This window comes from Tympanuchus pallidicinctus, unplaced genomic scaffold, assembly GCF_026119805.1.
Source record: "Tympanuchus pallidicinctus isolate F22 unplaced genomic scaffold, pur_lepc_1.0 scaffold18, whole genome shotgun sequence".
NCBI lineage: Eukaryota > Metazoa > Chordata > Aves > Galliformes > Phasianidae > Tympanuchus > Tympanuchus pallidicinctus.
This window is the reverse complement of record NW_026294699.1, coordinates 10,979,790-10,993,172: the sequence shown is the minus strand read 5'-3', so window position 1 is coordinate 10,993,172 and position 13,383 is coordinate 10,979,790. Positions and strand designations below refer to the sequence as shown.

At 50.3% G+C, this 13,383-nt stretch overlaps 1 protein-coding gene across 7 annotated transcripts in view; it reads right to left on the bottom strand.

Annotated features, from left to right (window-relative positions):
• The window catches only part of RNF216 (ring finger protein 216), a 62,850-nt gene that overhangs the window by 11,190 nt on the left and 38,277 nt on the right, over positions 1–13,383 (bottom strand). For all 7 annotated transcript variants that reach the window (XM_052680220.1, XM_052680218.1, XM_052680219.1 and 4 more), the window contains one exon: positions 888–985. In XM_052680220.1, coding sequence (XP_052536180.1) covers positions 888–985 — 98 coding nt within the window. The remainder of the gene's footprint in view (positions 1–887; positions 986–13,383) is intronic.

The following is a 13,383-nucleotide window of genomic DNA, read 5'->3' as shown; positions in this document are numbered from 1 at the left end:
CTGTAACATCTTGCTCTCGAGTACAGGCTGCGGGATGAGCAAGTAACAGTCATTCAGCTTCCCAGCGGTGGAGCTTTCCAACCTCTACTCATACCAGACAGACTGAATCAGAGAGGAAAGGATTGGGCAACACAGGCAATTCCCCTCAGACTGCGCCAAGCATGCAGCCCCAAGGCTCAGCCCTCACTTGTTTCCTAAAGCCAGTGGATTTTGTCATGTACTGCAGCAAGGAGAGAAACAAGGCTTCCAAAGACGTTAGGGAAACATTTGAGTATTTCAGAAAGCGAGTCTATTTGGTAGAGATTCCTACCAACCAGTTAGAAACACACGAGCACGTCCGTTCCCATAAGGCCAGAAAGCAGTGGCTGAGTAAGCCACATTTCAGCATGTTGTCACCAGCTGAGATTTTCAAACGGTCCTGAGCTACTCTGACTCAATACACATCTCTGCCTCTCACAACACCTCCCTTCTGCCCCAGGTGAATGGAAGCAAGACTCAGCAGGCTTTCTCACCTCTGTGAGGCTTCTCCAGGTGCTGGCCTGTGAGACACTGGGCCAGCCAGAGCAACAGGCCAGGCTGCCAACAAGTCTCCCACATTCCCAGGTTACCGCCTGGATCCGCTGCCAATTACCTTCCACAGAATGAAATCCCCTCCCAGGGGCTGTCTGCATCCTCCAGCTTGAAGTCTTCAGGACACAATGGAAGGCACAGACATCCAGTAAAGCTTCAGGGCTTCCAACATTTACAAGAACAGCTGATAAGGGTAGGATTTATCCTACCTTCCTACGTACCAGTTATCCTTTCCTACGTACCAGTTCTGTGCCTGGCATAGTGCTGTTACAATTTTATCCACTCCTCGTTTGTGCCAGCTCGTGGGGCTTACTTACATGGATGTCCTATACTTGATGTCATCCTTCTCAGCCAGCTGCTCGCAGGTGAGGTTCATGTGCTCCTTCCACAGCCCCTGGCACTTCCGACATGTTTCCTGAAGAAAAAAGAAGAGAACAAGCATTAAAGGATGAGAAGACCCAGCACACTACTGAGAGCATTAGGGATTGGAAGAATTCCCATCTCTTATCCCCAGTACATTGCAGATTCTTGCTTGAGGATGGGGTTGGCAATTCTGTGTAGAAATATAAGGCCTCAGAGGGTCTGTCCTCCACTAGAGACCACAGTGAGCCATCAATAAGAGGAGCAATGGGGTCTCCAAGGCACGAGAATCCAGGAATAAAACACAGCTGGAGCTATCTACAACATTTTAAAGAGTCCATCCATAGCAGTCCACCTAAGACTCACGGAACGGTCAACAGGTCAGCTGCAAACTTCCAGCAACAGGCTGCAGAAACAAAAACACGATGCTAAAGGTCAGCAGTGGGTTTCCTGTGGGTTTCCTGACCCAAACCTTTCACCTTCACGGAGGCGGCTTTCAGTTCAGCACACTGCAAAGCTTGCCGGTGTTTCGTGGCTGCATCGAAAACTCCTTCACCTCACAGGCATGAGGCTCTATATTCAGCTTTGTAAAACCTCACTAAATAAAGTTAGAATGGCTTACGTGAGTAAACAGCTTAAAAGCAGGATGTGGACACACATCCACAGAGCAGAGTGGCATATGAACAAATATTTATGAATTTAAGCAGAACAGCTGAACTAAATTTAAAGCAAGTGACCAAACTCTCTTCTTCTTATAAACCTTCAGCTAGAAGGCTCAGACTGGTTGGCAGAGCTGCACGGCGCAGGAGCTGTGGAGGCACTGTTGGCAACAGAGCTTGGACTAACACTGGGAGACAGTTGATTTTTTTCATTGGCCATCCAAAGAAAACATAATTGTGTTTTGGGTCAAACAAGAGATTTTCCTTTAATTTGAGGAAGATTAAAAAACATCCAAATCACACTTGGAAGAAGCACATGTTTTGCGATCCAACCGTTTCATCTTCAGGATGGCTGGGACCCAGCCTTTAAATCCAACCTTCTCCCCTGGCAGAAAAACCATCTGGCTGCACAGCATCCTCCCTCCCTCCGCCACACGGCCCCACCAGCCTTGCCCTGCTCCAGTTGCACAACCAGAGCACTGAGACATCCTTTAGGGTGCATTACCTTCTTTTAACAAAGAAATGGACAATCAATGAATATACACCACAATTAGCCGCTGTCTGATTGAGTTCTCCTCAGCTCTCGGCCTTTTCTCTGCTCAGAGACACACGTAGGCAGCAGAGTGCTTTTGATCACCTATCAGACAAACAGGATGGAGACCAAAGCTTCCAAGGAAGCTGCCCCTAGGAGGGTGCCAAATGTTGACTTGTTTGTGTTTGTGCTCACCGGGAGATGCCCCACAGCTTGTGCTTTCATCTCAGGAATTAAGGGCCTCTCGTGCAGCTTACCAGACAGGATACTTCTGCACGTTGCAGGGCACGGGGCTGTAGGAAGGGGAGAGCCAAGCATCCCAAAGTGTCACAGACCCTCCCTCCCTTTTCATTCACCACTCAGGTTGTTCCAAGATCAAAAATGCTGGATGGCTGTGCACACCAAGGGTTAAAAGCAGCTGCTGCAGCCCTGCTACAGAGCCACTTTCACATGCCAGCAACAAAGATTTAACAGCTTTTTGCCAGAAGGGTTGGCAGGCTCTCCAGCCAGGAGCCTGCAATTCTCAACTACTTAACTCCAGGAGCCTCTTTCGCTGCCGAATTAGATGTCTGCCCACAGCAGATGGTGCTGCTCGGGGTTTGGTACCAAGCCCTCCCCTTTGCCTTTTGCCATTACCACCGCTCTCCCTTCCAATGCCGTGGTTATTTAAAAACAACGCCTTCCCTCGAGCTGCTGCTGTTTGCCCAACAGTCGTCTCCTACACCTGGGAAAAAGGATTCCTTGACAGACAAGGAGGAAGGGAACAGGCACAGCACTTTGAGTCCCGACCCCAGCCGGGCACCCCCATGCCAGGTACGGCTCCTGACCCCGCTGCCTCCTCCCAGGTTGAGATGGGACAGACGTGAGGATGCACGAGTTGCTACCGGAGCTGCACACAACTCCCCTCCCTGCTCGCCCAGCACAATGGCCCATTGTTTGTGGGTACAGCAGATCCCATTGGATCTCTGTGCACAAAAGCCCGTGGTTCAGGCAGAGGGAGCTGCTCCAACGCCATAACCACAGTCACAGCCGTTGCCTGAGAGCAGCAGAACAACCTCCTGCATTTTTATGCTTCCTTGAATCAAACCTGCTTGGCCGATGGAAGGTTTTGCACCTCTCACGCAATAACAACTCCGATCTCGACAGAACTTGCACAGAGGGTTCTTTTATTTCAGAAGCAGCTTTTTGCTCGATAAGGAAACGTACTCCGCCATTTCCATATTAATGAACCTAAACACACAGTAGGATGGCTGATTTTCTGCAGCCGCCCTACGTTATCTCTATTGTATAACCTTGGCACCGAGACAGGCTACCACACAACAAGACAGCTCTAAACCCGCACAGAGGGGGAATGCATCCTTCCCAGCCCCTGCAGCTTCCACACCCACCCCAAACCCAAGAGGCCGCCCCGCTTCTCCTTCAGTGCCTGGAGAGCAGCATGCAATGCTGGAAAGCCCATTTTACTTGGGTTTTAGCAGTGTTTCAGTTCAATTCCTCGTGAATCCACTGCATTTCTCCTGCAGTTCCCAGGTACAGATACACAGCCCATGCTTCAGGTTTGGAGGAGCCTTGGCACTGGGAATCATGCACGGATGCAGGAGATTAAGCATCTCCTGCCTGCTGCATCTGCCCCAGCCTGGCAGGCAGCCTGGGACAGCCCACAGGGCACTGGGCCGGGACAGCAAAGGGGGGGATGTGATGGAGAGGGTGTTCCGTGGCTCTGTAATGGCTCTGTAATCTCCTCACCGTGCAGCTGTTAGAGGCAGAGCTCCATTTCCTCTCGCCGGCCGCCAGGAAGCAGCCGGGATTAACACAAACACGTTTGGGTTCAGGAGCATCCTTTGTTCTCTGGGTCAGCAGCTTTCTGTGCTTGGGGCAGCACGAGCTTCGGGCACTGCAACCTTTGAAGGCCCTTTTAATTCCCCCTGCACCTCATGAAGGCGGAAGGAAGCGCCTTGTAGGAATGGACCTTCCTCAGCACTTCCACTGCTCCTCGCACCGCAGACGCTGCAGTTTTAAAACACAGCCCAAACTTATTTTCTTTATGACTCCACCCTCCGCTAAAAATAACCCTGTGAGCTCCAGCCCACGTATGGGGGAAGAAAGCCCTGAGCCCTCAGCATCCCCCCAAACCCCAGGCTGCTGCCAACCTGGCCGTGCTGCATGGATGGAAACAGAGGATGCAAACAGATCAGGGGCTGTTTGCACGGCCCACAGCATTCCTGAGTGCCTGCTGCTCCTGGAGGAGTTCACACGAAACCATTTACTGACTGAGCAAAATGCAAAGCGGGGCGGCTAAGAAATAAAAACACGAGAACATCTCAGTGTAACCAACAGGCAGCACACGGGGCTGTCATCGCCGCCCTGCAGCTCGCAGCGGTGTCTCTGAGCAGAGCCCAGTACTTCCTTAACTCTCCATATGCTGCTAATTAAATCCTCCTGCTGCTGCCCTGCAGGGTCCCTCCCAGCCCCCATGGATGGACACGGGGGATGCTGCTGGCTGGGCTCCCTGCTGCGAGCCAAGGGGAGGCAAAGTGCATCGCAGCCCCTCGACGCTCGCTGAGACCCAGATCGATTCCCCGCTCCTTCCTTCTCTTAGAGACACAATGGAGCAGGGCTAACCTCAAACCAGCCAAGTTTTACTCCAAACCAGATGTGAATGCAATAGGCTCAGAATAGCAACTCCATACTGTGCTGGTTTAATTAAAGGGCAGCAGCTCCCAGCCAGACAAGCTAATGGGAAAGCATGGAGAAGCACACAGCCTTCCTCCCCACTGAGTGCCCACTGCACTGCCCTCATCTGAAAACGGGTGCAGAAGTGGCTAAATGAGAGCACAACAGGCACTAATAAGCTGTTGTGAGCAAGCTCCTGCAGGGCTCTTCCAGGGATTTCCTATATGTTAAGCCGGGATAGAGAGGATACAACCCAGCCTGAGATGATCCATTGAGGAGAGAGCCAGCTTTATGGGTGTACAAAGAGAAGGGACCGCAGCTCTGCAGGCAGTGCTGGCACTGCTCCCAAATGTACAAAAGCCGTGCGGTGTGGCAGGATGGGCGAGCAGTGATGAAGCAGTTGTTAGAGGAAATCAATGCGGGGTGGTTTCCTTCTCCTCCTCCTCCCCCCAGAGCACCGTTCCTCGGGCAGCGCTGCCGCTCAGTGGCTGCTGCTCACACGGCAGCACTGGGAGAAGCCCGGGGACGCAGGTCTGCCTGCCTTGCACAGCCCTGGTTTATTGCAGCATGAGAAATACAGCAGAGCCTTGCACTAGTCTACTAGTCTCTACGAATGTGCCAGAGGGCAGACATAAATGGAGCGCTGTGGGTGATGGGGAGTCCAAAGCTGGATAAGGAAAATCCACATTTATACCCTACACACGTCAGCTGTGTTGCATAAAGCTCTTACAGCCACATATCAAACGGCGCTACCAGAAGTGACAGATCCAGCCAATATTCTTGTTAAACTGAGCATGTCAAACCCCCACCTTCGAGACACTGCAGACACGTGGTGCCTTCCTGCTTCCAGCAATGCACACGGAGGGTGAGGATGCCTGTAAGACGCAGGCAGCTTCTGAGGTCGGTGCCATCCAAGTCAGTGCTTGGCAACTCCTGCCCTGCACCTGCCTGAGGCGGCGGCACACTCACATCTGCCTTATCTACAATTTAGAATCACGACGGTTGGAAAAGATCTGCCCAAGATGGCCAACCCCAACCCATCCCACCATGACACCAAATCAGTTCCCTTTGGAACACCTCGGGTGCCCCACCACTCCCTGGGCAGCAATGCCAGTGCCTGAACACTCATCCAGAAAAGAAACGTGTCCCTAACATCCAACCTGAACCTTTGTCGGTGCAACTCAAGGCCATTCCCTCATGCTCCATTTCCCAAAACATCTATCGGAAACCCAAGCAAGCTGCAAGCTTTGTCTCCCCCAGAGTTCAGCTTCAAAGGCCAGATTAGCAGCGGTTTAGCTGTGGTGGTCAGGCACTCAGAACAGAAATATCTGCAGCTTCACACAGGACGTGCTGTTCTGCACCAGCATCACAGTGCTGGTCACAGGGGAAACTGCTACATTAGAACCTGCTTGCCTACCAGAACACACTCAGGATAAGAGGAACAGCCCTTCTGTTGGTGCTTTCATTTCATCTTCAAAAAATCTGGAAGAATTCTGGCAGTGCAGGTAGGGGAGCCAAGCCCTCGGTCGCTTTATGAAGATGGGTTAAACACAAACCTCATGCTGAAGATGGTGTTGAAATCAGCATACCTGGATGCACATCGCTCTGTCCTAGGGCAGGAAGGTAGAGAAACTCAGCACATGTTACTGGAGCCCTGTGTGTAGCTGTTCACCACAGGCTGTAGACCTGCAGGACTGACTGCAGATAACAGCCATACCCCCTTCCCGGCCACAGTCAATAATTAAATACCAGCGGATGGGTTCAAAGCTCTCAGTGCTGACCCTCCTGCATCACCCCCTGCTGCAGATTGCCTCTCTCCATTTGGCAGAGGAGATCTCAGAGGTTATCTGTTTAATCCAATACACGGCCTTGCACATAATGGGATGCTGCTTCCAACAGCTTGTGCTCTAAATCACAAAATCTAGCAGGGCTAAGTAATAGCGGGGAGAGTAGCTGTGGGGTTGGTGGAACAATGGGACAGGGATGCATTCAGCTGTGCAGACAAACAGCAGGCTGAGAAGGACAACTCCAGGGGTTGCACCCAAAGATAATACCATGGTTAAGGCATTAGGATGGTAGCACCTTATCTTACTTGCAGTGATATCTGCTAACGAAGCATTGTAACGCTGCGAGGAGGAACAATCACTGAAGTTCATTTTGAAACTTCCCTCTTCCAGCACCCCATGACAAAGCAATCCCCCACACTGCCCCATGCACATCCCCACCCAGCACTGCACAGACCACCTCTCCCAGCCCTGCTGCCCGTCTTCCTCGCTGCTCTCCCCCACCATGTTTCAAAATGGAGCCTCAGGAACTGCAAGGCCAGCTCGCTTTACCAGGGAAATTAACCTTGAAGGAGAGAAAGCCCCACCAGTACGGCGCTCCTAGCTTTAAGCTAGTCATAATAATAATAAGAAAAATAATAAGACGATACAGAGAACCAGCGAGGATAAAGAACTACAGGAAAACAAGAGCAAAATGCTCCCTGATGTCTCAGAAGGTTGGGTGACTTTTTTTTTTTTGTTTGCTTTCATGTCTGCATGGCACAGAGCTCTCTCTGATCCATTCCTTTCCATACAAGCTGCATGCTGGCACTAACAGAGGAGGACACACAGGCCCTGAATTTAGGCTGTACGACACACAGGGCATAACAGACGGCCCTGCAGCACTGGCAGCCATAGCACTCACAGCAGTGAAGCAGAGCAGCCTTCTGACCTGCACAATTCCATCTTCCAACTTCTTCACCATGGCAGCGAATCACCAGCAGCCCATCTGCCACGCTACAATAAGTTGGTGGTAAAAGCAAAGGCTGAACCCAGCACAGCCTGCAAGGCTTTGTAAAACCCAAAGCACAGAGCAGAGCAGCACAGGGACAGGCCATACCAGGCTGCCTCCACAGCACTATGCAAATGCCTGCTAAATGAGAAAAACAGACGTCAAGCAAATGAGCATGCACCACAACAAAGCCCAGCAAAGCATTAAGGTCTAATCAGGGAAATGGACGTGCAAGCAGCTGACCAGTTCCTCTTTCAGAGCCTTCAGATGTCATTTTCACTTGCCCTTGTGCCTAAAGCACCCACCCCAAACAGCTGGGCTTGTTCCCCATTGGTGCAGAGGTGGTAAGGAAGCCCCAGAACTAAAGCCTCAGCATGGCTTTCCAGTCTCTGTGACAGCCATGTGCTGCTCCAGGGCTTTGGGAGATGCAGCATGCCTCACCTGTGGGAGCAGGGCACTGGACAGGAGCTGCTGCCAGGGATATTTAAATCTGATCATCTCTTTGGACTCACATTTTTTAATAGTCGGAGAAAAATCCCTGGGTTTGGAATAAGAGGAGGACTGCCTCGGGCCTGCATAAAGTAACGCTAAGCTGAGTTGGCTAAAAGAAAAGCTGGTAATGCTTCCCTGCAGCCACGTGAGACCAGGGAAGAGTTGGGAAAACGAGCCCAAGACTGAGCTCTGCAACCCCGACACGTGCAGAGTTCAGTGTCACTCCGAGGAAGGCGCAGCTGAACAGAAGTGAGAAGGGAAGAGAGAGCTGCAGTGCTCCTTGTTGTGAAATCCCAAGTAAAGCACTTCTCTTTCTGTATGCTTACAAACACTGATTAGAAACACCGGCTTCCCTCTTTTCCCCTGCTTCACTGCACCACTGCAGCAGTTTAATTAAATGCACTGATTGATTATTTGCACGGCCCGACTGCTCCATGAAGCAGAGATGTTGCAAGCCTGCTTTCTGTTGAAGACAAAAAAATGTGCAAGCTGCCTCATCTCCAGGGATCTGCTTGAGAAACAGCAGTAAATCCCGAGCAGCAGCAGTGGCAATTTCTGCCACAACCCAACCACACCAGCAAAATCAACCAGCATATTTCACATTGCTCCATCACTCTAGGTCAGGTTTCCATGGAAGGGTCCTGGCTTGTTCAGCAGGAAAGCAGCTCCACTGCCCTGCAGATGGACTGAGCACCACTGCTGCTGCTGCTGGGATGGGCTCTGCTGTGCTGTGCCCTCAGAGGGTAACCCAGCACCGACACAACCACAGTGTGGGACACTGAGAGATGAAATCAATGCATTTGGCAGCACAAATGAAGTATTTAGAAACAGGACTGGTTGTGACCATCTCCCTACAGCCCCAGAGCAGTTTACAGATTCTGTTCTCTTTTTCCTCGGATCCCTATTGTATAGTTAAGGGGAAAAAAAAAATGCACTCACAAACACACTATTGTTAAAGCAGAGCCAAAGAATGTACATTTGCTACTGAAAACCATTTCCAAGTTGCTTCACCATCACAGGGGGAAGCATTTAGCTCCTACAGACCAGCTGGCAACCACAAGGATGAGGTTTTCCATGTGAACAACCCTTCCTGTAGCCAGCTGGGAAGGCATCCAGCCCCGAGACACCTTTCTGGGAGCTGTTATCTGCCATTCAACATGGGATCTGCAATGTGCTGAGATACGTGAGCCCACATCCGCTGCTGCTGCCTTGGATACCCACCTCACTTGTTCAGAGATGCACACAGGGATGACACAACCTGTTGGGCCAGGTGAGAACAGCCCTCCTGCTGCCTGCTGGGGGAATGAGTTCACTTACCAGGTTCCATCTTGCTTAGGTCTGCAGCCACTGGAAGAGAAGGAGCTCATCAACAGCCCTGGGAACTGGCTCTCCCAGCCAGGTAGCCTTTTGTCTCCCGGCTTCAGAGTTCAGGGGTTGAATAAGAACTGAAACTACAGCAGCAGCCAAGGTGTTTCACTGAGAAGAAACAAGAGCTGCACCACTTTAAAATGGAGCAGTTGAAACAACTGCCAAATAAACCATTTGCATTTGAGTCGTGAAATGGGATACGAGGCACTTTGTAGCGAGAAACAGGAGATTCACTTCATTAGAGAAATACTTTCAAGGCTCAAATTTATCAAACTGTTCGTGGCCACAGATGATTTGTAAAAGACGTTATTGGCTGAGAAAGTTGGCTTTTGGCTCACCAGCACCATCTGCAATTACCAGCCAGAGGGACGTCACCTCTCAGCTAAGGAGTGAAGCCAATGCCCACGGCCTGCACAAAGACCACATTAAATTCGGTATGAAACAGCTCCTCAGAGGCCAGGAATAAAACTATTGAGATGTCCACAGAAGGCCAAGACACCTCATTTGGTGCAAAACACTGCTTGTAACTGTCACAAAGAGGGTATTGTCTTCATATCTAGATTCAATCAGAGTTACCTAGGCTCAGTCAGACCACTGTGGCTGGGCAGATAAACTTTACCCCATGAAATTGAGGGTAGTCAGGATTCCTAATTGCTGTCTTGAGCAACCAGGCCAAAGCTTAAGTGCACTCCTCAAGCAAACAAACCCAGCACCTCTGGGTAGATGTCGTAACTGGGTTTATTTTAGCCCAGAATGTGCTGTGTTGCAAATCCCATCTCCACCCAGCAGGAGCGGGCAAAGCCATCCCCTTCCCTGCCCGTATCCCCCTCTGACCCAGGATTGTACTGGGAGGGGAAACCAACACTGCTGGCCATAAAAGGAAAAGACCCATTTTGTCACATATCTACAGAGGAGAGTCAGCGAGGAGGAACTTCAGCCACTTCCTTAAAACAACGGAAACACCACAGGCCACCGCCGTCACTGCAAGGATTGAAGGGTTTTCCCCACTTCCCACAGGGATGCACACAGACAAGGACACCAGAGAAGCACAGCTGGCTGCTGGAAGGGAGACAAAAGAGAAGGAAAACAAAAGGAACAGCAGCAAAGAGGCAGTGAGGACACCTGGGATGCACAACAAGGACACTTAGGATGCACATCAGGAGAGGACTGAACACCTCCTTTCATACAGCCCTGATTGTGCATCTCTGGAAAACAACGTTGAGCAAGCTGAGAATTTCATCCAAATCAGGAACGTGTTTGCCCTTTTGGTTAGGGCATGTTTGTGTTTGCTTCGCAAGCCCACGTTTCTTCCACCTGATATCAGTCTGAATTCCTGAGCTTAAAGGGGATTTGATTTAGAAATTGTTTTGTTTTGTTTTTAAATAAGAAGGCAAAACAGCGTCTTCTTACCTTTACACCATGCAAGACAAGCACGTGTTAACCTGCCTACACAAAATGAAGGCTACATGGCTGGGCTGTGCACTGCATTTCAGACATACCCAGAAGCTGACGGCACAATTCCACGTTTTGTTCAGCACTGGTTTCACTTTCAGAATCGTCTCAAACAATGCAGCAGGAGTTGGGTGAAAGCCAAAAAACTGATTCTGAATCCAGAGGAAAAAAGGAGCCCAAGCTTCAGTTTGTCAAGTCCCATTAGCTGAGCTAATATAAACGTGATGGCATTCGGGGAGAAAAAGCAGTGAGAAGACTCCAAGGCATCCACACTTTGTGGGGGAGGCTGCCACCATTGCAAGAACAACACAGCTGAAGCTTTGTATGAGAAAGGCATTTGGACAGAAAGGGAAAGCAGCACTGCTTCATTCTCAGTGTCTCAGAGCTTCTTCCCTACCGTGCTTCCCATGACTGAGGGGCAGCACAGCCTCCCACAGCAGGTGCTGCATCTCCTCTCATCGTCTTCTGCCCCAAAACTCCACAAAACTTTTGTCACCTGGGCTTGCTAAAAATAAGCCATTAAAAAGCCCTGTTATTTTTACACAGTCACAAGAATCACTGGATTGCTTCTAATTACCCCATCCTTCCTCGGAATTTCTATTTGTGCTTAACAAGACACAACAGGCTGCCTCACCAGTGCAATCAGCCCGCTTCTTGATTACAGGCAGCTGGATAACTTTAGTCTCTCCTCGTGAACAATCTGGGGAGAACAACAGCTACAAGCAGCCAGCGCTAACGTGTTCCTTGGGGTCCTTGTTACAGAGGGACAAGCTTACAGCCAGGTGCCAGAGTTAAGTGGAAACATGCCTTGTAGCAGCCATGATAAAAAATACAGCTGGAGCTGGACTCAGTGATCCTCACGGGTCCCTTCCAACTCAGGATATTCTATGATTCTTAATAAGAATGCACTCCACCTACACAGGATCAACGAGGAGATTCCTAAAGAGCCCCCAGAGCAGAACTGGGTCCGTTGGTGTTGCCTGTCCTTCCTGTACATAACAGCCCAGCAGCTTCCCGCAGACGCTGACTTTCCCTCCAGACAGTGGCAACATGGAGGGATCTGCTCCAGGCACAACAGCAGTATAAATAGCAAACCATCTGCACTGTGCTGGTGTACCAGCCTGGCAGCTGGAGCCTTGCTGGTAAACACGCTATCAGAATGTGCACATTCTCACAGTATCACTGATGCTGTAAGTCAGCAGAGAATTATTACTGCAACTCATTACTACATGTCCAGAAATTTGCATGGAAAACTTGCTGGATGCTTACTCATATGATGGGTGGCTCCTGCACAATATCCCTAATGCTCCCAACGCCCCAAAGGGAAGAACATTTCCAGAACTGATCCCTGCAGCCCCACATCCTTCTCCTAAGCCTGCAGATGGAACTCACCCTATTTCCAATGCTGCCATTTCACACCACCCTTCTCCTTTGAAAACCCCGATGCTGCACTCAGGGAGCCACCCCTTGTGATGGATGTTGTGGCAATACGCACATCTGGGTGCTGGGATGATGCTGCCTCCAACCTCTCCTGGGCATCACCTGCCTGTGGCCATGCAGACGGCTCCTGGGACATGCATACAGCCAGATCCCCTCTTTTCTACCACTGCAATTATGTCAAGTTTCTCCATTCAGGCAAAGAAGAGAGCTTACAAGGCATTTTTGTACTATTTTCAGTGATACCTGTTGAAATAAAGAGATTGGTTTGCAACAGGTCTGAGCAATGCAAGAAAGATTACAGCAGGTGTAGGGTTATTGTTGGTGGTTAGGGGTTTTTTTTTGTTTTTATTTTGTTTTTTGGAAAGACAGCTTAAGAAAAAGGAAGATTTCTTGAGGAAGAGCAGATGGAAGAGCAGGGCTCTGGAGCCCTCTAATGGCAGCTTGCTGTCAGCTTCCCTGACAGAACCCCATGCACACACCCATAGCAGCCCTTTGTAGACAAGGGTGTAGTGCTGTTAGGATAGGCTGGGAAAGGATATAATCAAGCTGTGGCTGAATTTTGATAACACAAGTGTTTAAAGGAGAGCCAGAGCACGATCCCAGCTGCCTCACTGCTCCTGATGGGTGCATGAAGGCAATCCTCGTGTCTAAGAGAGACATGAGCAGCACTGAGGCAAATCCAACACCTCCTGCTGCAGTGCTGACCACCTCGGGCTGCTTAATGGACTGGTTTTGCACTAACTCCATCTCAGCAGAGCCACAGAGCTGCCAGCAGTGGCTGGAAGCTGAGCACAGCACTGAAAGGGTTACAGCAATTCAACAGCAAGGAAATATTTATGGAGGGAAGATGCTGAGCTGTGCATGTTTCCAGGCAGGAGATGGTTTTAATTTACCTCTTGCAAAGGCTGTGATTATTCGCTGCTGCTTTTTCTTGACAGCAACGCCTGGAGGCTCACTTGCTCCCTCTGCTGTCACAGCTCAGCAGCCCATTCAGAACAAAACCAAACACAGAACTACAAGGAAGCCTCCCTTTGGGCACCCCAGCCTTGTTACCAGCTGTGC